Source organism: Convolutriloba macropyga, chromosome 11 (assembly GCF_964194025.1).
Source record: "Convolutriloba macropyga chromosome 11, txConMacr16.3, whole genome shotgun sequence".
In the NCBI taxonomy this organism is placed as follows: domain Eukaryota; kingdom Metazoa; phylum Xenacoelomorpha; order Acoela; family Convolutidae; genus Convolutriloba; species Convolutriloba macropyga.
This window is the reverse complement of record NC_134478.1, coordinates 21,756,598-21,781,412: the sequence shown is the minus strand read 5'-3', so window position 1 is coordinate 21,781,412 and position 24,815 is coordinate 21,756,598. Positions and strand designations below refer to the sequence as shown.

The following is a 24,815-nucleotide window of genomic DNA, read 5'->3' as shown; positions in this document are numbered from 1 at the left end:
GAAATTATACAATATTAATATTTGGTTATACACCCCCTGTGGTGGAGGTAAAGTAGAATTGGTTAAACAAGTGGATGATTTTAAAAAAGATAGAAAAGATGTAAGAATACTAGTTTGGAGTAATGGTCAAATAGAACACTGTGCCCTAATAAAAAATATAGAAACCCTGTTAGATCGCCCAAATAAAAATAACATTAAATATTATTATTGCGATAGGTGTACCTATTGGTTTAACTCATAAATTAAATATGATAAACACGAATTCAACAACTCACTCAAACCAGAGATTGTTTCTCCTAAGAAAAAACATTACTTATATAAATGAACACAAACGTCAGAATATAAAAAATATTATAACTGCCGATATAGAATGTTGCATTGTTGAAGTCTCAACTAATGATTGTAAATATGTAATAGCTGAACATATTCCAATAGCTGTGGGTTACACCTGGCAAGGTAACTTCAAGCACTATTTCGGTCTAGGCTGCATCATCAAAAGATTTGCTAGAGATCTATTAGAAATAGAAACAGAGAATAATTTCAAACAATGAAAAGATGATATTCACAGAAGAAGATAAATTAAATCATAAAACTAGTAACATTTGTCATATCTGCAGCAAAACATGTATTAAAAAGTAAGAGATCATTGTCATGAAACTGGTAAATATAGAGGACCAGCATGTAAAATATGTAATCTAAGATACAAACAACAAAACTTCATTCAAGTAATATTCCATAATGGCTCTGGCTATGGCTTCAACCTACTATACAGTAAACTCTTCAAACAGAATAATGATAAAAGAAAAGTGGATAACATACCACTAGCTTCTGGTAAGTCTAAGATGTTTAGCATTGGTTGTCTCAAATTCTTAGATAGTTATAACTTCTTAGCTATGCCTCTAGATCAAATGGCAAAGATATACGGATGTAAAACTAAAACATTATATCCATATGAATACTTTGGTTTGTATAAGTATAATAAAGCTATAGGTAATCTAGAAATAGAAGACTTCAAATCCTCTCTACATAATAAATTACCAACACAAGAAGAAGTAGATAACTTTAATAATGAAAACAGTCATAAAACTGGTAAAGATCTAACTATAGAGTATTTACAGAAAGATGTCGAATTATTAGACTATTGCATGAATGAACATGTAAAATTAAGTATGAAAGAATTCAAGCTCAATCCACTACATTACGTTAGTCTGCCGGGTTATAGTTTTGATTGTTGGTTAATGTCAAGCGGTGTTACATTAGATACATTGCAAGATAAACAAATGCTAGATGATTTTGTTGGAGCAAAACGAAAAGGTATATGTGGAATAATGGGTGATAGACATGTTAACCGGCAAAGCCGCTTCACGGATAACAGTGATGGTAAGTCCATCAGGGAACCTGCTTCGCAGATATGGTACATAGACGCAAACAACCTATATGGTTAAGCAATGATGCAAAAATTACCTTATAAGGACTTCCAATTTACTACTACTACTCTAGATGCAATATTGAATACTCCAGATGATAGTGATCATGGTTACTATATATTTTGTGATATTGATTATACTAATGAATGTAAAGAGAGAACAGAACAGTTAGCACTAATGCCTAATAAGAGAAAGATAAATGATAATGAATTAGGTTACAGAGAAAGAGATGGAGGCAAGGCAAGATCAGAGAAATTAATCTTAGACCAAAACAACAAAACAGAATATATGGTTCATTATAGGATGTTAAAGTTCTATGTTAAGATGGGAGTAAAAGTAACAAAAAAGATGGGAGTAAAAGAAACAAATTTTCTGCAACATCTAAACCTGAAGCAGAAAAGGATGTAAGGAAATTAATGAATAACTCCCTATATGGAAGAATGTGCATGAATCCTCTACGCTTCTTTCAAAGCAAGTTCTTGCATGATGAAGAAAAGATAATGAAAAGTGTAAGTAAACCAACATTTAAGAATATAACTAGAGAGATTATAGCCAAATAGAATTTATAAAGAAAAAATATAGCTCACCTGTATATGTAGGAGTAACAATACTCGCACTTAGCAAATTACATATGCTTGATGTATTCTATAATATTCTACAACCATCCCTCAAAGATCTAACACTTCACTATATGGATACGGACAGTTTCGTATTAAGTTATAGTGAAGGTAAAGTTAGTGATGAGCATATGGAATTAAGTAATCTAGACATACCTATAAAAACTAATAATAAAGTCCCCGGCAAGTTTAAGCACGAGCTGGGGAGTAGGATTATTGAGGAATGTATAGCATTGTCTCCCAAAACATATAGCTTCAAAAATTATCCTAAAAACACTAAAGAAAAAGGAATAAAGAAGCATAATAATGCTAGGCACATAGATTATTATAATGCATTAATGAAAAATACACAGAGAACAGTAGAAGAAAGCAGAATACAAAAAGTTGGGGATAGCATGACAACAACAAAAACAAGTAAGACTAGTTTATATATATTTGATGATAAAAGGTTTTATGTAAACAATATAAAAAGTTATCCACATGATAAGCAACTATATTTATTTAAAGGGATTTGATAAATAGGATCCGAGAAGCGGCTTCAACGATTAAGAAACTATATAAGGATAAGGATGTAGATAAACTGATTTGCGAAGCAGGTTCCATGATTAATGATATTAAATAATTAACTACAGATAGCAATAGAAAATTAATAGACGCAGCTATTAAATTATATAATGAGTTATTATAATTAGTTATTTTAATTATAATTATAGATCTAATTCATACTTAGTATAATATTTTTGTATAAAAAATGACTCAGCTAGATGAACTTATAGAATTAAACTATCTAGAAAAACGAATAAGAAAGAATAGATTAGAAGATAAATTAAAACAACAAGAATATTATGGTGAAATAGAAGAGTTATTTGATCCTCTAACTAAAACTTTAAATACTAATAGTGAAATACTACAAGCCCACCAAACACAAACAATGGAAGCAATCGGTGAAACCGCTTCTCGGATTGGTGAAACTGCTGCGCAGATCCAGGAAGCTGGTTCCCAGATCGGCGAAACCGGTTTACGGATAGAAGACAACACAAATGCATTGAAAGCTTTAGAGTTCTCCCCCATTCAACAAAGCGGGTTCTCTGTCAGAGAGCCCATCACATTACCAGGTCGAGAGGGTAAGTTGTTTAAACTAAGTAACGAGATGCTTGATATTCTAGCATATATGAGAAAACAAACAAATATTCAATTACGATTAGTCCCATTCGATGCAAATGAAAATAAGTTTACAATTAATAATGTGCCCACTCATATAACACCGAATGGTATAAAACTAAGAAATAACAACTATGATTTCTCTTAAGGTTTCCTTATGTTTATCACTAATAAAAAAAGTGACAGAAAGACATAAAGGTGATGAAAACAAAATAAAACGATTTCTAAGGGATATCGGTTATAAACAAAGAGGAGATACTAAAAGTAATAGATCGAAAGTTATAAGAAGATTATCAATTAGTATCGAATCACCCAGAAGAGATTCCTTTAGTAGTGAATCCACTGTTTATGATACTAATGAAGAAGAAGAAGTTAAAGCTAGTGGTCTTTCTAAGACTGACCCAAATAACTTAATAGAAAGACTAGAATTATTAATACTAGAAACAAAAGCTGGTCATGATGGATTATATGATGAAATGCTAGATATATCTAAGCAACTATTATCTATGAATATTATTAACCAAGAGCAACTAGATAATTTTGTTTTTAACTATGGTAAATGAATAATGATGGAAAAACAACAACAACATTTATTAGCTAAAGAAGTATTCAGTCCTCAAATAACAAAGTTTAGAAGAGAAAGAATAATACCATTATATAAAGATGAAACTTAAAGAATATGAAACAAAACTATATTCTACATACAGTGATTTAAAGACTGTGTTTATAGAGAGATTTAATAGAACATTATAACATATAATTAATAAACCAATGTTCATCAATGGTGATGGTAATTGGGTAAATATACTAAATGATGCAGTCATAACATATAACAATAACATTCATTCAACAATAAATATGACACCAGTTGATGCTTCTAATAATCCTGATAAAGATAGATACTATGTTAAATCTGCCAAAGCAACACCAAAATTTAAAGTTGGTGATTATGTTAGAAATTCAGATAACCGTAATATCTTTTCTAAAGTTTACACTTCTAATTGGAATAGAGAACTATTTAACGGTAATGAAGTTTTAAAAACACAACCACCAATTTATAAGATAGAAGATAGGAATGGAGAGCTAATAGAAGGTAAGTATTATGAACAGGAATTATTAAAATCCGAGTTTGACTTTGAATCTAATAATAAGGTTTTGGAAACATTAGGTATAGAACTCCGGTCATAAGCCAGCAAGCTGGATCAATTCTTACTGTAAACAAATACGAAGATGACAAGAAATAGATTTAACCAAGCGAAACATCATATGGGGAATGGAAACAACTTAACACTAAGTAAGGCTCGTGGGTTATTCCTAGAAGATAATGATAAAATTGATATGAAGGATACCTATAAAATTACGAATGTACATCCTCCTACAGATGAAAAAGATGTTGTTAGTAAAGAGTATTGTGACAATAACTTATTATCGTCTTATAATAAAATAGACATTTAAAGTAAAAACATAACTGAGCTAAGAAAAGGTGAATTTGATAAAGTCACAACTAAAACATTACAACCAAACGAAACACAAGTTAATGATGAACTAATTAATGAGTTTATTGAATCAGCAAATGAAGTCTCAAATACTGTTAAGTTTTGTAATAAAGTTGCTGCTGATACTATCAGCAAACAAGAATTTGATAATAATAAGTTTAATCAGAATATCACTAACAAACAACTAGATGATATGTTTACTACGGGTCTAAAAGAATTTAAAGAAATTAATAAAAAGACTAATTCTGCCGTTGATGAAGCACTTATAAAGAATAAAAGGACAATAGTACAATATATAATTGCTATACTTTTACGAAGTACGTTAGTTGATAATAAAGAGCAAGCAAGATTTGAGATGCATTATGGATTTAAACAAGAAGATATAACGAAAGAAATAGAAAGTTTTTTTACTAATGAAAATAAGCAAAGCTATGACGGAGTCCATGATCAATCCAACAGCACCGAGTGAGAGATTACTATATCCAGATTTGTCATCAGTATCAGAAAGATTGATAAATGAAAAGATCTTAGCTAATAATAAATTTAATAATAATATTAACATTTTAAAAGATATTAGAAATTATTATGAAACTGAAACTAATAACTATAATAAGAAGTTAAGTAGATATAAAAATTATATTAACGTAGCTGAGATAACAGAAATAGTATTATCATCAATTGCAACAACATCAGTTGCATTAACAGGTATAGGATTACCTTATTCTATACCAACAGCTTTTGCTACGGAAACTGTTTGTAGATCATTATCAAAAACAATTAAAACTAAAATAAGAAATAAAATTATAAAGTATTCACAAACGTATAATTTAAGTAAACAGTTTAGCGACAAGTTTACTATAATATATACTAAATCAATGAAAGATAATAAAATAGATAATGATGAATATAATGAATTAGTCAAGGTATATGAAGAATATAAGAAGAACAAGAAAAACAAGCTGAGTATTTTTTAGATTAAAGATATTAGTGTTTAGTAATAATAGTATGTTTAGTAATAATAATATTAGTATTAATATTTATAGATAGATATATATGAACACAAAAATATAATCATGACTATAAACATAAATATGAACATAATCATAAATTTAATCATGACTATAATCAAATAATTACCTCTTCTTAGTACCTAAGTATAACCCTCTTCCTTTCTGTACTACCTTTAGACCTTCACCAGTAGAACATGTTAAATGAACATGTTAAATTAAGTATGAAAGAATTCAAGCTCAATCCACTACATTACGTTAGTCTGCCGGGTTATAGTTTTGATTGTTGGTTAATGTCAAGCGGTGTTACATTAGATACATTGCAAGATAAACAAATGCTAGATGATTTTGTTGGAGCAAAACGAAGTGGTATATGTGGAATAATGGGTGATAGATATGTTAACCGGCAAAGCCGCTTCACGGATAACAGTGATGGTAAGTCCATCAGGGAACCTGCTTCGCAGATATGGTACATAGACGCAAACAACCTATATGGTTAAGCAATGATGCAAAAATTACCTTATAAGGACTTCCAATTTACTACTACTACTACTACTCTAGATGCAATATTGAATACTCCAGATGATAGTGATCATGGTTACTATATATTTTGTGATATTGATTATACTAATGAATGCAAAGAGAGAAAAGAACAGTTAGCACTAATGCCTAATAAGAGAAAGATAAATGATAATGAATTAGGTTACAGAGAAAGAGATGGAGGCAAGGCAAGATCAGAGAAATTAATCTTAGACCAAAACAACAAAACAGAATATATGGTTCATTATAGGATGTTAAAGTTCTATGTTAAGATGGGAGTAAAAGTAACAAAAAAGATGGGAGTAAAAGAAACAAATTTTCTGCAACATCTAAACCTGAAGCAGAAAAGGATGTAAGCAAATTAATGAATAACTCCCTATATGGAAGAATGTGCATGAATCCTATACGCTTCTTTCAAAGCAAGTTCTTGCATGATGAAGAAAAGATAATGAAAAGTGTAAGTAAACCAACATTTAAGAATATAACTAGATAGAGATTATAGCCAAATAGAATTTATAAAGAAAAAATATAGCTCACCTGTATATGTAGGAGTAACAATACTCGCACTTAGCAAATTACATATGCTTGATGTATTCTATAATATTCTACAACCATCCCTCAAAGATCTAACACTTCACTATATGGATACGGACAGTTTCGTATTAAGTTATAGTGAAGGTAAAGTTAGTGATGAGCATATGGAATTAAGTAATCTAGACATACCTATAAAAACTAATAATAAAGTCCCCGGCAGGTTTAAGCACGAGCTGGGGAGTAGGATTATTGAGGAATGTATAGCATTGTCCCCCAAAACATATAGCTTCAAAAATTATCCTAAAAACACTAAAGAAAAAGGAATAAAGAAGCATAATAATGCTAGGCACATAGATTATTATAATGCATTAATGAAAAATACACAGAGAACAGTAGATGAAAGCAGAATACAAAAAGTTGGGGATAGCATGACAACAACAAAAACAAGTAAGACTAGTTTATATATATTTGATGATAAAAGGTTTTATGTAAACAATATAAAAAGTTATCCACATGATAAGCAACTATATTTATTTAAAGGGATTTGATAAATAGGATCCGAGAAGCGGCTTCACCGATTAAGAAACTATATAAGGATAAGGATGTAGATAAACTGATCTGCGAAGCAGGTTCCATGATTAATGATATTAAATAATTAACTACAGATAGCAATAGAAAATTAATAGACGCAGCTATTAAATTATATAATGAGTTATTATAATTAGTTATTTTAATTATAATTATAGATCTAATTCATACTTAGTATAATATTTTTGTATAAAAAATGACTCAGCTAGATGAACTTATAGAATTAAACTATCTAGAAAAACGAATAAGAAAGAATAGATTAGAAGATAAATTAAAACAACAAGAATATTATGGTGAAATAGAAGAGTTATTTGATCCTCTAACTAAAACTTTAAATACTAATAGTGAAATACTACAAGCCCACCAAACACAAACAATGGAAGCAATCGGTGAAACCGCTTCTCGGATTGGTGAAACTGCTGCGCAGATCCAGGAAGCTGGTTCCCAGATCGGCGAAACCGGTTTACGGATAGAAGACAACACAAATGCATTGAAAGCTTTAGAGTTCTCCCCCATTCAACAAAGCGGGTTCTCTGTCAGAGAGCCCATCACATTACCAGGTCGAGAGGGTAAGTTGTTTAAACTAAGTAACGAGATGCTTGATATTCTAGCATATATGAGAAAACAAACAAATATTCAATTACGATTAGTCCCATTCGATGCAAATGAAAATAAGTTTACAATTAATAATCTGCCCACTCATATAACACCGAATGGTATAAAACTAAGAAATAACAACTATGATTTCTCTTAAGGTTTCCTTATGTTTATCACTAATAAAAAAAGTGACAGAAAGACATAAAGGTGATGAAAACAAAATAAAACGATTTCTAAGGGATATCGGTTATAAACAAAGACGAGATACTAAAAGTAATAGATCGAAAGTTATAAGAAGATTATCAATTAGTATCGAATCACCCAGAAGAGATTCCTTTAGTAGTGAATCCACTGTTTATGATACTAATGAAGAAGAAGAAGTTAAAGCTAGTGGTCTTTCTAAGACTGACCAAAATAACTTAATAGGAAGACTAGAATTATTAATACTAGAAACAAAAGCTGGTCATGATGGATTATATGATGAAATGCTAGATATATCTAAGCAACTATTATCTATGAATATTATTAATCAAGAGCAACTAGATAATTTTGTTTTTAACTATGGTAAATGAATAATGATGGAAAAACAACAACAACATTTATTAGCTAAAGAAGTATTCAGTCCTCAAATAACAAAGTTTAGAAGAGAAAGAATAATACCATTATATAAAGATGAAACTTAAAGAATATGAAACAAAACTATATTCTACATACAGTGATTTAAAGACTGTGTTTATAGAGAGATTTAATAGAACATTATAACATATAATTAATAAACCAATGTTCATCAATGGTGATGGTAATTGGGTAAATATACTAAATGATGCAGTCATAACATATAACAATAACATTCATTCAACAATAAATATGACACCAGTTGATGCTTCTAATAATCCTGATAAAGATAGATACTATGTTAAATCTGCCAAAGCAGCACCAAAATTTAAAGTTGGTGATTATGTTAGAAATTCAGATAACCGTAATATCTTTTCTAAAGTTTACACTTCTAATTGGAATAGAGAACTATTTAACGGTAATGAAGTTTTAAAAACACAACCACCAACTTATAAGATAGAAGATATGAATGGAGAGCTAATAGAAGGTAAGTATTATGAACAGGAATTATTAAAATCCGAGTTTGACTTTGAATCTAATAATAAGGTTTTGGAAACATTAGGTATAGAACTCCGGTCATAAGCCAGCAAGCTGGATCAATTCTTACTGTAAACAAATACGAAGATGACAAGAAATAGATTTAACCAAGCGAAACATCATATGGGGAATGGAAACAACTTAACACTAAGTAAGGCTCGTGGGTTATTCCTAGAAGATAATGATAAAATTGATATGAAGGATACCTATAAAATTACGAATGTACATCCTCCTACAGGTGAAAAAGATGTTGTTAGTAAAGAGTATTGTGACAATAACTTATTATCGTCTTATAATAAAATAGACATTTTAAGTAAAAACATAACTGAGCTAAGAAAAGGTGAAATTGATAAAGTCACAACTAAAACATTACAACCAAACGAAACACAAGTTAATGATGAACTAATTAATGAGTTTATTGAATCAGCAAATGAAGTCTCAAATACTGGTAAGTTTTGTAATAAAGTTGCTGCTGATACTATCAGCAAACAAGAATTTGATAATAATAAGTTTAATCAGAATATCACTAACATACAACTAGATGATATGTTTACTACGGGTCTAAAAGAATTTAAAGAAATTAATAAAAAGACTAATTCTGCCGTTGATGAAGCACTTATAAAGAATAAAAGGACAATAGTACAATATATAATTGCTATACTTTTACGAAGTACGTTAGTTGATAATAAAGAGCAAGCAAGATTTGAGATGCATTATGGATTTAAACAAGAAGATATAACGAAAGAAATAGAAAGTTTTTTTACTAATGAAAATAAGCAAAGCTATGACGGAGTCCATGATCAATCTAACAGCACCGAGTGAGAGATTACTATATCCAGATTTGTCATCAGTATCAGAAAGATTGATAAATGAAAAGATCTTAGCTAATAATAAATTTAATAATAATATTAACATTTTAAAAGATATTAGAAATTATTATGAAACTGAAACTAATAACTATAATAAGAAGTTAAGTAGATATAAAAATTATATTAACGTAGCTGAGATAACAGAAATAGTATTATCATCAATTGCAACAACATCAGTTGCATTAACAGGTATAGGATTACCTTATTCTATACCAACAGCTTTTGCTACGGAAACTGTTTGTAGATCATTATCAAAAACAATTAAAACTAAAATAAGAAATAAAATTATAGAGTATTCACAAACGTATAATTTAAGTAAACAGTTTAGCGACAAGTTTACTATAATATATACTAAATCAATGAAAGATAATAAAATAGATAATGATGAATATAATGAATTAGTCAAGGTATATGAAGAATATAAGAAGAACAAGAAAAACAAGCTGAGTATTTTTTAGATTAAAGATATTAGTGTTTAGTAATAATAGTATGTTTAGTAATAATAATATTAGTATTAATATTTATAGATAGATATATATGAACACAAAAATATAATCATGACTATAAACATAAATATGAACATAATCATAAATTTAATCATGACTATAATCAAATAATTACCTCTTCTTAGTACCTAAGTATAACCCTCTTCCTTTCTGTACTACCTTTATACCTTCACCAGTAGTTGCAAATTTAATTAAATCAAGTGTGGCTGATAAAGCAGCTCTAGGGTTTCTAGATGCAGCTGCACTTCCTATTTTACTTGCTATTTCTAATGCTCTTACTGGATTATTAGCAACTTTCTTTCCAAAGTTAACTGTAGCTCTACCAATACTTTTAAAATCTTTCAATCCCTCTGCTTTTATTGTTGCATCAGATACTGTCATTGATTTATTCCTTCTACATTTAGTGCAGGATCCTCTTAACATTTTAGTACCTTTTGAAGTAATAGCTCCACTTATATTATTAGTACCACTATAATGTCTGCCACCAACACAATATGAATTAGTTTTGAACTTGTTTAAAATACTCATTTCTATATAAAAAAATAATGGAAGTTAAAAAGTATAATCCCCCTGTTGTTATCAAGCCTAAGCCTAAGCCCAGGGTTAAACATAAAGCCAAACCCAAACCCCAAACTAAACTTGAAGCTAGAGGTTTAGCTCTAGAGAACAAAAAGAAATTAGATATTATTTAAGCTAAGAATTTTGTAAAGACTAGTAGGAAAAAGTTTGATTATCATTGATTTAGTCATTGTTTAGTCATTGGTTAAGTCAATAAATATATCATCTATTATAACTATGACTTAATTATAGCTAAGACTATGTCTATGATATAATATCAACCATCTTATTACCATCACTATTCACACTAATAACCTTTCTAGTTAATACTAATGCATGACACATAACATCTGCAACTGCAGCACTAAAATTAAAATTAAGTTGTATTGGTTGTGGACCTAAATGATCATTTTGAAATCTAGTATCAAATACATATATTCTATAACTACTTTTGAATGTTCTATGATTTATATACGGTTTTATATTATGTGGTAACCCATTATAATCTTTATTAAAGCTAACAATCTCTTTAAAAGCCTCATTATAATTTTTGGTTCCATAATTAATATTCATTCTATCCTCAGGATAAAACTCGCTACCAATCTTACAATAACATTCAGTAACATTCATTATATCAAATGTACTTGCATCATGAGTTTGTTCATTAACATTATTATTTTCAAAACCAACTATTATATATTGTGGTCTTTGCATCCCACTTTCCACACCTAGATCAAAAAAGAAGTTAGTAGCATTGGTACATTCTTGTAAAATGTCTTTCATAATAGCTAAAGTCTACATTATTCTTTTTACTTAAACCCTTTTGCACAATAATTCTATTATCATTACTAGGATCAATACTAGGCACACACCATGATTTATCTCTAATTTCTATATTACCATCATTAGAAACTGCACCAGCATTAACTCTTAATAGAGCTCTATCATTATTATTTCTTTTTAATATTAGTTTAAAACATAAACCATATATAATCTTTTCTAAATCATTTACAAAACCAAATAGATAACTCATCTTAATCATCATATACATATGACCTCGTTCTGCAGCAATATGGTCACCTTTAAGTTGACTATCTCTAATACCCTGATTTCTAACAAAACCACTCTCATATTCATCATCAGTACTAGTTAATAACTTACACATCAATAGATTAGGATGACAATGATCTATATATTCAATAGTCCTACCACCACTAGTTTCAAGCTTAACTGAACTAAACAATGCCATCATACCATAATTAACCAATCTGATATTAGCATCATTAGCAAATACACCACCAGCATTATCTGATACAACAAACTATATCTAGATACGAATCATGCAAATTTAAATGATTCTCTTCTCTATTAAGTATGATATTAATATTAGTATTAACCGTATTCATTGTTGCTAGATTATTTGGTTTATATTTTATAATCTTACTTTTGTGTATATCATTATTATAACCATAAGTTGTATCCAAATTAAAATCAATTTTTATTAGATAAAAAATGACAGACAACTCAATCACCTGAGGTACAACTTCGTTAATGTTATGGGAACTACAAAAGATAACTAAAGAATTAACTAAAACTAAAGAAGAGCATACACTTAACTTTAGAATGATAAAGCCAACAGAAAAGTTTAACTTTAGTGAACCTATACTTAATACAAAAAAATTAGGTTTAATTAGATTATCTGTTTATAATTCGGTGTTTAATATAACTGAAAGAAATAACCAGTTTTTATTTACTAATCCTCAATCTTTCAATCAAATAGATGCATCCAAAATATTTATTATACCACCAGTGTCATATGGGTTAGCCGATAAAGCAGATATAATGAAACAAGAAACAAATAATGATGTTATAATACAAGTAGATAAAAATACAATGAAATGTAAAATGGAAGTGAAACAAGGTGTTATTAATTTGGATGTAGAAAACTCGGTATCATCATTACTAGGATTTGATAAACAAATATATTCAAGAGGTAAGTATAACACAAATAAAATTATTGATATAATGGGTTTCAATACTAATAACATTCATTGCAATATTATATCTGGAGCTAAAGATAATGGTAAAGATAGAGACATACTATATACTTTTAATCTAACTGAACCACCAGGTTATTTGATAAATATTATACCAACTAATATCTTATATCAAAATATAACTAAAGATAGAATAGAATATATAGAGTTTCATATCAAAGAGGAGTATGGAAGACCTATAGACTTTAAAGTTTTACTTTAGATTTGATATTGATATAAATATAAATATAAATAAAACTAAATATAACTATATAGATTGATCAATTTGAAATAATATTTCTCCCATAAAATATGTTTAGTACTAAATGTGATAATTGTAAAAATAAGCCATGTGGTCAATGTTGTGATTGTTGTTTGGGTAAACCATTCCATTGTTTTATATGTAATAAAAGTGTAACATATAGAGAAAAACAAGAACACATGCAATACCCTTATTATGATAAACCGGAGGTCATGCTCTGCCATCTGCGAATTTCCAAACGAGCGAAGCTCGTGGTTAACCACACAACTTCGTTGAGCAGTTTCACTGATCCTAATTATACATGTAAATCATGTACAGAATATAATAGAAACCCCTCCACTATAGTTATAATTAATTATAATTAGATATAATTAGTTATATATAACATTAGCATAAAATTCAATTGCAATCTAATTTTAAATAGTAGCTTAGTTATTCTCATTTAACTTATACTACAAAACTCTCCGATCCCAATTAATTCTTAGTTTACCATTATTATTTTTATTTTTAGTTATATCAATGACAATATGATTAAAAGGCTCTTTCCATACCTTATAACATATATTAGCAAAATCATTATGACTAAGTTCAAAATTATTAAAGAAATCTTGATATATCGATGCTAGGACTTTACCTCTCTGTTCAAATAAAATAACTAGATTACAGTTCTCTCTAACACTCTGCCTATAGTTTAAAAGATGAATTAGAAAGAGAAGATATAAATAATATTATAGCATATATGAAACCACTCATGATAAATGCAACAAATAGAAATACCATTAATCATGATAATTATCAGTTTCATTTTCAGAATGATGGTTTAACAAAAGAGATGGTTAAAGCAAAAGGTTTAAAACAACTATCAAATATTGGTGGAATTATAGGTTGGGGTGGAATATTAACAGAGATATCACTAGTAGGGTTACCCTTTTGATGTTTTTCGTCCAATAGATATATATAATTGCCTTCATCATTAACATTATCATTAACATTATCGTAATCATTATCATCTGCGAACGAGCTCTGCTCGTGGCTAGCCAAGCAGGTTCCCTGATTAATATTATCATTATCAATATTAGCAAAGCTACTTCGTAGATCATTAACATTATCATTATTAGCAAAGCTACTTTGTAGATCATTAGCATTATCTTTATCATTAACATTATCTTTCATTAACATTATCATTATCTTTAACACTATCATTATCATTAACATTAACATTATCATTATCATTAACATTATCAATATCATTATCATCTGCGAAGCAGGTTGGCATGCCACGGACGGAGTCCGTTTCCTGATTAACATTACAACCTAAACAAAAACACTCATTATATATTTCGGGACATTTAACTCGATTAACTAGAATATTTAAAGCACTTTTAATTCTAAATCCTCTATCAATAAGATAGATCATATATAAACAATAAGCCCCACAATAAGATTCATCATATTGTTGTATCCTTTCATTAGAGCCTAGGTCAACATTCTTCTAAGAATAATGGTGGAGTCTCAACACCAAAACTATCAAAGTAATACACAGGACCACCTTCTCTTCTTATAACTAAAACCCAATGTGTACTTTCAGTTGGATGCAGATTTACAATAATATTGGAGTTAGGATTGGTAATCTGCGAAGCAGGTTCCCCGATACTATCTGAAATTTGATCTCTCATTACTATCTCAATTGGTGTTAGACTTATATCTACCTATCTTTTATTCTGCTATCGCTCATAGCATTATTATCAATATTAAATTCCTCAAAAGTTAGGATAAGCATTTTTATATGATAAATGTAATAAGTCTAAGTCTAAATCACGTCTATATTTTATATATAAAAATGGAGACGGGTAGTGTAGTTTTTATTTTATTTTTAATAATTATACTTTGTTTTATAATATATGATTCAATACCGAGTAAATACACAAAACTAGAAGAAAGCTTTGGTGGATTTATGAATAGGAGTCTAGTTAGATTTGAATATGAAAAGTCACCATTACATACTATTGTTTATGGTGGAACTGGTACAGGGAAAACATATTTTATTAGACAATACTTAAAATTATACTCAGTCCAAAACCAAACCGGGACCAAAACCAAGACCAAGCTAAAAATATAGTTATAGTGTGTAAAGATGACAGAGACTGGATAGACCCTGAGTCTAATAAGTATTATACTTTGTTTAATAAATGTGATATAAAAATGATCACAAAAAATAATATGCATAAATTTCAAAATTGTGTAATACTTGATGATAAGGGTGATAGGTTAAATAAGGACATAGCTAATTATTTTACTGAAGGTAGACATTATAATATTCAAATGATTGTAATGTGTCAAAAACCAGCTCAAATAATTAATACAGCAAGAATGAGTTGTGATAATATTTATTTAACAACTTATAATGGACCTGATCTATTTAAAAACTTTGAGATATATAAATGTGAACATGACTTTAGTCAAATAATTAGTGAGTTAAATAGTAACCATTATAATCGTACAGATGGAATGTCACATGAACTTCGTTATGGTATAATTAAACATAATAAGAAGGAAAATACTTTTATTATTATTAATAGTAATAGAACAATGATATATGATTCAAGAGTTGGTTTCATTGATTTAAAAGCTCTTAGTTTAAAAGATGAATTAGAAAGAGAAGATATAAATAATATTATAGCATATATGAAACCACTCATGATAAATGCAACAGATAGAAATACCATTAATCATGATAATTATCAGTTTTATTTTAATAAACTTCTTACTTTAAATAATATTAAAATTCAGAATGATGGTTTAACAACAGAGATGGTTAAAGCAAAAGGTTTAAAACAATTAACAAATATTGGGGAATTATAGGTTGGGGTGGAATATTAACAGAGATATCACTAGTAGGGTTAACCTTTTGATGTTTTTCGTCCAATAGATATACATAATTGCCTTCATCATTAACATTATCATTAGCATTATCATAATCATTATCATCTGCGAACGAGCTTTGTTCGTGGCTAGCCAAGCAGGTTCCCTAATTAACATTATCATTATCAAAATTAGCAAAGCTACTTCGTAGATCATTAACATTATCATTATTAGCAGAGCTACTTTGTAGATCATTAGCATTATCTTTATCATTATCATCTCTCATTAACATTATCATTATCTTTAACATTATCATTAATTATTATCATTAACATTATCATTATCATTATCATCTGCGAAGCAGGTTGGCATGCCACGGACGGAGTCCGTTCCCTGATTAAATTTACAACCTAAACAAAAAGACTCATTATATATTTCGGGACATTTAACTTGATTAACTAGAATATTTAAAGCACTTTTAATTCTAAATCCTCTATCAATAAGATAGATCATATATAAACAATAAGCCCCACAATAAGATTCGTCATATTGTTGTATTCTTTCATTAGAGCCTAGATCAACATTCTTCTAAGAATAATGGTGGAGTCTCAACACCAAAACTATCAAAGTAATACACAGGAACACCTTCTCTTCTTATAACTAAAACCCAATGTGTACCTTCAGTTGGATGCAGGTTTACAATAATATTGGAGTTAGGATTGGTAATCTGCGAAGCAGGTTCCCCGATACTATCTGGAGTTTGATCTCTCATTACTATTTCAATTGGTGTTAGACTTATATCTTTACCTATATGTTTTATTCTGATATCGCTCATAGCACTATTATCAATATTAAACTCCTCAAAAGTTAGGATAAGCATTTTTATATGATAAATTTAAAAAGTCTAAGTCTCCGTCTAAATCAAGTCTGTATTTTATATAAAAATGGAGACGGGTAGTGTAGTTTTTATTTTATTTTTAATAATTATACTTTGTTTTATAATATATGATTCAATACCGAGTAAATACACAAAACTAGAAGAAAGCTTTGGTGGATTTATGAATAGGAGTCTAGTTAGATTTGAATATGAAAAGTCACCATTACATACTATTGTTTATGGTGGAACTGGTACAGGGAAAACATATTTTATTAGACAATACTTAAAATTATACTCAGTCCAAAACCAAACCGAGACCAAAACCAAGACCAAGCTAAAAATATAGTTATAGTGTGTAAAGATGACAGAGACTGGATAGACCCTGAGTCTAATAAGTTTTATACTTTGTTTAATAAATGTGATATAAAAATGATCACAAAAAATAATATGCATAAATTTCAAAATTGTGTAACACTTGATATGGGTGATAGGTTAAATAAGGACATAGCTTATTATTTTACTGAAGGTAGACATTATAATATTCAAATGATTGTAATGTGTCATAAACCAGCTCAAATAATTAATACAGCAAGAATGAGTTGTGATACTATTTATTTAACAACTTTTAATGGACCTGATCTATTTAAAAACTTTGAGATATAAAAATGTGAACATGACTTTAGTAAAATAAATAGTGAGTTAAATAGTAACCATTATAATCGTACAGATGGAATGTCAGATGAACTTCGTTATGGTATAATTAAATATAATAAGAAGGAAAATACTTTTATTATTAATATTAATAGTAATAGAACAATGATATATGATTCAAGAGTTGGTTTCATTGATTTAAAGCTCTTAGTTTAAAAGATGAATTAGAAAGAGAAGATATAAATAATATTATAGCATATATGAAACCACTCATGATAAATGCAACAGATAGAAATACCATTAATCATGATAATTATCAGTTTTATTTTAATAAACTTCTTACTTTAAATAATATTAAAATTCAGAATGATGGTTTAATAAAAGAGATGGTTAAAGCAAAAGGTTTAAAACAATTATCAAATATTGGGGAATTATAGGTTGGGGTGGAATATTAACAGAGATATCACTAGTAGGGTTACCCTTTTGATGTTTTTCGTCCAATAGATATACATAATAGCCTTCATCATTAACATTATCATTAACATTATCATAATCAATATCATCTGCGAACGAGCTCTGCTCGTGGCTAGCCAAGCAGGTTCCCTGATTAACATTATCATTATCAATATTAGCAAAGCTACTTTGTAGATCATTAGCATTATCTTTATCATTAACATCTTTCATTAACATTATCATTATCTTTAACATTATCATTATCATTAACATCATTATCATCTGCGAAGCAGGTTGGCATGCCACGGACGGAGTCCGTTCCCTGATTAACATTACAACCTGAACAAAAACACTCATTATATATTTCGGGACATTTAACTTGATTAACTAGAATATTTAAAGCACTTTTAATTCTAAATCCTCTATCAATAAGATAGATCATACATAAACAATAAGCCCCACAATAAGATTCATCATATTGTTGTTTTCTTTCATTAGAGCCTAGATCAACATTCTTCTAAGAATAATGGTGGAGTCTCAACACCAAAACTATCAAAGTAATACACAGGACCACCTTCTCTTCTTATAACTAAAACCCAATGTGTACCTTCAGTTGGATGCAGATTTAAAATAATATTGGAGTTAGGATTGGTAATCTGCGAAGCAGGTTCCCGATACTATCTGGAGTTTGATCTCTCATTACTATTTCAATTGGTGTTAGACTTATAACTTTACCTATATCTTTTATTCTGCTATCGCTCATAGCATTATCAATATTAAATTCCTCAAAAGTTAGGATAAGCATTTTTATATGATAAATTTAATAAGTCTAAGTCTAAATCACGTCTATATTTTATATATAAAAATGGAGACGGGTAGTGTAGTTTTTATTTTATTTTTAATAATTATACTTTGTTTTATAAAATATGATTCAATACCGAGTAAATACACAAAACTAGAAGAAAGCTTTGGTGGAATTATGAATAGGAGTCTAGTTAGATTTGAATATGAAAAGTCACCATTACATACTATTGTTTATGGTGGAACTGATACAGGGAAAACATATTTTATTAGACAATACTTAAAATTATACTCAGTCCAAAACCAAGACCAAAACCAAATCCGGGACCAAAAACCAAAACCAAAACCAAGACCAAGCTAAAAATATAGTTATAGTGTGTAAAGATGACAGAGACTGGATAGATCCTGAGTCTACTAAGTTTTATACTTTGTTTAATAAATGTGATATAAATATGATCACAAAAAATAATATGCATAAATTTCAAAATTGTGTAATACTTGATGATATGGGTGATAGGTTAAATAAGGATATAGCTTATTATTTTACTGAAGGTAGACATTGTAATATTCAAATGATTGTAATGTGTCATAAACCAGCTAAAATATTTAATACAGCAAGAATGAGTTGTGATAATATTTATTTAACAACTTATAATGGACCTGATCTATTTAAAAACTTTGAGATATATAAATGTGAACATGACTTTAGTAAAATAAATAGTGAGTTAAATAGTAACCATTATAATCGTACAGATGGAATGTCAGATGAACTTCGTTATGGTATAATTAAATATAATAAGAAGGAAAATACTATTATTATTATTAATAGTAATAGAACAATGATATATGATTCAAGAGTTGGTTTCATTGATTTAAAAGCTCTTAGTTTAAAAGATGAATTAGAAAGAGAAGATATAAATAATATTATAGCATATATGAAACCACTCATGATAAATGCAACAGATAGAAATACCATTAATCATGATAATTATCAGTTTTATTTTAATAAACTTCTTACTTTAAATAATATTAAAATTCAGAATGATGGTTTAACAAAAGAGATGATTAAAGCAAAAGGTTTGAAACAATTATCAAAAATTGGTGGAATTATAGGTTGGGGTTTAGTTATAACTAATTATATTTATCCTGAATCAATAATAAAAACTGTTGGAGCCGTGGCAATGAGTGCAAGCAATATGTTGAATAGAGCAAACACTTTGGTTAACGTTGGATATGGAGAAGATCTGCCAAGCAGGTTCCCTGATATGGGAAATGATTATACTGATATGCAAAATGATTATACTGATGGTGAAACATGGACAAAGTCCTATTTGCAAAGTGATTATACTGATACACCAAGTGATTATGCCGATCTAAAAAATAGTTTAGTTAATGGGGCACGTAAACTTGTTACACCCTTAGAAAAACTACAAGAAGAATATATAAAAATGAAGAGATGGGAATTTTGAATAGAAAAGGAGGAAAGTTTTTAACCAGACTATATGGAAATAATGAAGAATTTAGAGACGAGATTATAAATTTTGTTAGAGATAAAAAAGAATTAGACCTTGAATTGATTTTAGATAAGAGATGTAAAACTAATACACTCAATACGTTGGGAAATAAATATTTAGCAGAGTGTATCACATCTAAAAATAATACTAAAGATTTAATTGAAATCATGGCTAAATATTATCTGCGAAGCAGTTTGGTATACCACGAACAAAGTTCGTTGGAGAACCACGAGCAAAGCTCGTTCACTGATCTGCGAAATGATTAGGTAAATATTAAAGTTTACCCTATTATAAAAGCTTTCAAAATGTTTAGAGTGTAACTATAAATATGGATACATTGCTTGTTTAAAATATCATTATGAATCATGTCATAAATATAAAAATGAAAAATGTATGTGTGGTAATATAATACTAAGTGGTATTTGTGCTAATAATTTTTCTCCATGGGGTTGTTCTTTAAAAAATGAATCTAGTTCTAGCTCTAGTTCTGGTTCTGGTTCAAGTTCTATCTATGACTCTGACCCTAACCTTAACCTTAACCTTAGACCAGAAGTCTGAATTAGAAGTTGAAATAAATGTAATTATATAAAACCACTAACTGATTTTGATGAGAGTAAGTATACATGTAGAAGTTGTACTTCAGCTAAAGTTAATTGTCCATATTCTTCTGTTGTGAGATATGATGGGATACGGGCTCATGTAAAGAAACAACATCCAGATGTAGATATACCTAAAGGATTTAGTAGAAATTTGAGTGAGAAAACAATTAATCCTAGTTGGCAATGCAAGACGGTAAGTCCTTTAGTTATTAGCCAAACTGAGGAAAGTTGTTCGTGTAAATATTATAATTTTGTATCATTTCTTATTAACAATGGGTTAAATATAGAAAAAGTAAAAGAAAATATAAATTTATTGAAGAGTATAGATAATTTGAAATAAAAGTATAAAAAAATATCAAAAAAAGAGGGAATCACTCTTTAAGAGCGAAAAAGAGCGATCTTTCTACTGGGGGATCACCCCGAATAAGAGTGAATCACTCTTAAAGAGTGAAATGTAAATTTTGCTTTGATTTTTTGTTTTTATTTTTTGATTTTAATTGATTTCTGATTGATTTTTGATCCAATATAGAGCTAATATATAGTAGTGGATAAAACAAGGAAATCAACAAGTAGTAAAATTTGGCCCTATTCGACATGCGCGATTAGCGTTTGGAGAACAGTCCAAATTTTGCTGGTGGTTGATTTCCTTGTTTTATCCACTACTCACAGCAAAGCTGTATTAGACCAATCGACAGAAAAGTTGAGATATTTCAAATTTTGAAACAAACAGAAACAGATCGGAGACTTAGTCTGCATCAGTAAAGTTGAAATATCAACCGCTTAACGAAGTGGTTTGTACATAATGGTTATCACCGGGAGAAACAAGCAGCCCTCATATTTCTCCCGCGGAAGACTTCAAACTGTTGTCATCACTGAAGAAGCTAGTGCCCAAGGAACAAAAGCAAAATATCTTTTCCAAAAGATTCGAATCCCGAATTACTGAAGGTATAATTGACATTCATATTCGCGAAAGAAAAAGCAGATTTCAAGTGAGTGTGACGTTATAGGTCGGAAAAAAATTTGACAGGAACAATAATTTAAACGGAAGACCAACAATAGCTCCACTCAGCTAAAATAGCGGAGAAATTGCCGGAAAATAGCGGCCGTTGAGACACTTGACGCATATTGTGATTGAAACAGAAAAAGAAAAATTAAGAGATAGAAATTGACAAAATTGTTTCAAATGTCAGATTGATCTTCTTTGGCGTGTAAATTCTGCATATTCGGTCAAATTCTAAAATTACACTTTAGTCAGCTTCTAAACTGAAGGCTATTAAGCATAATACTAATGCCAGCTAGCAATAGCTTTAATGAACTTTGATAACCTAATGCATTATGACTTAATGACCGGGCTTTTTGTTTAACCCGTTTCTTTTGATTTTGATCTTTTGAATTTGACCGTATTCACTATATTACGCAATTCAATACGTGAGAGTTTAATATCCATTCAAATGAAACAGCGAGTGAAGTAAGTCAGAAGTCAGGCGTGAAAATCGTGACTTATGTAAAAACGAAAAACGTGATAAAAAGGTAAACCGAATTAAAAACATAGATGGACAAGTCCTGACGTACAATTGAAAGAATTTTCTTTAACTAAACAAAAGCTAGACCTAAAACGGACTATGAGTGAATTGGGAAAACCCTTTCCAAAAATCAGATTAAAAAAATGAAAAAAAGAATCAAAGTCAAAATGCCGCATGTGAATCAAAAACCACTAGTGAGAAATGAAAATTTGGTTCAAACAAAAAATTAGGTCTGGAATGAACTATGAATGGATCGGGAAAAACCAATTAGAAAAAAAATCCGATCCAAAAAATCGAAAAAAACCCTAAAAATCAAAGTGAAATTGCCACATGTGAACAAAAAAACCACTAGCGAGAAAGCGGATTTTTGTTCCAACACCGTTCTCTCACTCTACTTCAAAATTAGGCGAAAAGTTCCCGCCACAAAACCACTCGCTTCTTCGCTCCACTTCCTGTTTCGGCGTGACCAAAATCACCACTCCAATTTGGCTTTAAAAATCATCAAAATGTGTGAACAGATTTTTAAAAAACATAGCAGGACAAATCCTGGCCAACAAATCCAAGAAATTTCATTGGCTAAACAAAAAACACAAACTAGACCCAGAACAAACTATGAATGGATTGGGAACACCACTTAGAACAAAATCCTATCAAAAAATTGAAATATTAGAAATCAAAATTAAATTGCCGCATGTGAACAAAAAACGCAAGCGAAAAAGCGAATTTTGGTTCCAACAACCATTTTTCACTACCTTAAAATTGGGGTGAAAAAACTTCAAGCCGCAGAACTACTCGCTTTTTCGTTCCATTTCCTGTTTCGGCGTGACCAAAATTACCTTGTGCTATTTGACTTCAAAAATCCTGGAAATGTGTGAACAGATCTTAAAGACAGCGACCCAAGATAAGACTTACTTTTCGCGCCATGACAATGTTTGTTCGTGTATGTCTAACTTTTGTAACAACCCCGCTATTCCCTGATCCTAACACATCCACTTGTTCCAAGTCCGCACTGCTTAGAACAGGCAATTCTTTTTTGTGTTTCAAAAACTCTTCCAGCTGTTCACGCTCCGTCGGTGACATCTGTAGATCGGCAAGTTTTGCAGCAATTAATGAGCTACTGAAATAAAGAAAAGTATACAGTCAAATTTTGATCAACAGGGCTCCGAACCCGCGAAAAAGATCAATAAACGTTTCTCCGTTTTATTCCTACGGTTGTGAACATTTCGCCTTTCATTTTGTACTATCATTATAATAATAATAATAATAAAACAGAATTTAGGAAAAAGTCAAGGGTTTTACATTAACCCCAGTTTGTTTCGTTCAGTTTATTAGATAACAAAATTCAGTTTTTTCACGTTTATGCAGTTGTTGCACCCACACATAATTCGCCAAGAGCACGTGTATCATATATTTGCTATCATATAATTGTAATATGTAAATAGTTCCTCACTTACACGTATGGAATTAAGAAACAAGTATAACTTATAAGAAACAAGTATAACTTACTCTGTTTCATCAGCTGTCGTCGTCGATTGTTTATCGGGAATTGTGTCCAACTGATTAACTGCCTGAATTTTCAGGTTTAACTTATTTTTGTTTCCTCTAGTAGACATGGCTTAACCTGAAAAACATTAAGACTAAATGAAACTAATAATATCAGTTACTTCATGCTGGAGTTGCATTTGCAAAAATGCAAATTTTATAATTTGCATTTTTATAAATGATGGATCATGGCGCAGACATCTCCGAACAACAACTACTATAACCGACTAACGTCGGGTGAATTGCTCAGAACAACGACCGGCGAGCGGTTGGCTTAGTCAGTAGCTAGCCACGGGGGGGGGGGGGGGGGGGGTCTCAACCTATAAGAACCGCCCTTCACACCATAAGTATAAGTCTCCAAAACAGTTCGAGCTGAAAAGCTCTAAGAGCACTTAATGCCCGCTGGGCGCTACCTGTTTATCCCGTTTTTGAGGACGAAAAGTTAAAAGCGTCAGACGATAAATCGGTCAAGCGAAAAATTGCATAAAAAAGACCGACAGGACTAATATAATTGCTACAAACTTCGTTTGAGAGCAATTAAGCAATTAAACACATACCTTAATAGTAGTAGCTGCAGTTAAGACTTTCGGATAACCTCTTGGGCTATAAGACCCACAAAGCAAGTCCACACTTAGTTCAAGTT

At 29.8% G+C, this 24,815-nt stretch overlaps 1 protein-coding gene across 1 annotated transcript in view; it reads right to left on the bottom strand.

The window, feature by feature from the left end:
* LOC142349758 (dual specificity mitogen-activated protein kinase kinase 1-like) overlaps nt 1-24,253 on the bottom strand; it is a 62,187-nt gene extending 37,934 nt beyond the window's left edge. Inside the window, exons 1-2 of the mRNA XM_075401516.1 lie at nt 24,137-24,253; nt 23,543-23,747 (exon numbers count right to left, since the gene is read on the bottom strand). Coding sequence (XP_075257631.1) covers nt 23,543-23,747; nt 24,137-24,243 — 312 coding nt within the window. The 5' untranslated portion in view covers nt 24,244-24,253. The remainder of the gene's footprint in view (nt 1-23,542; nt 23,748-24,136) is intronic.
* Between the last annotated feature and the right edge of the window lie 562 nt (nt 24,254-24,815).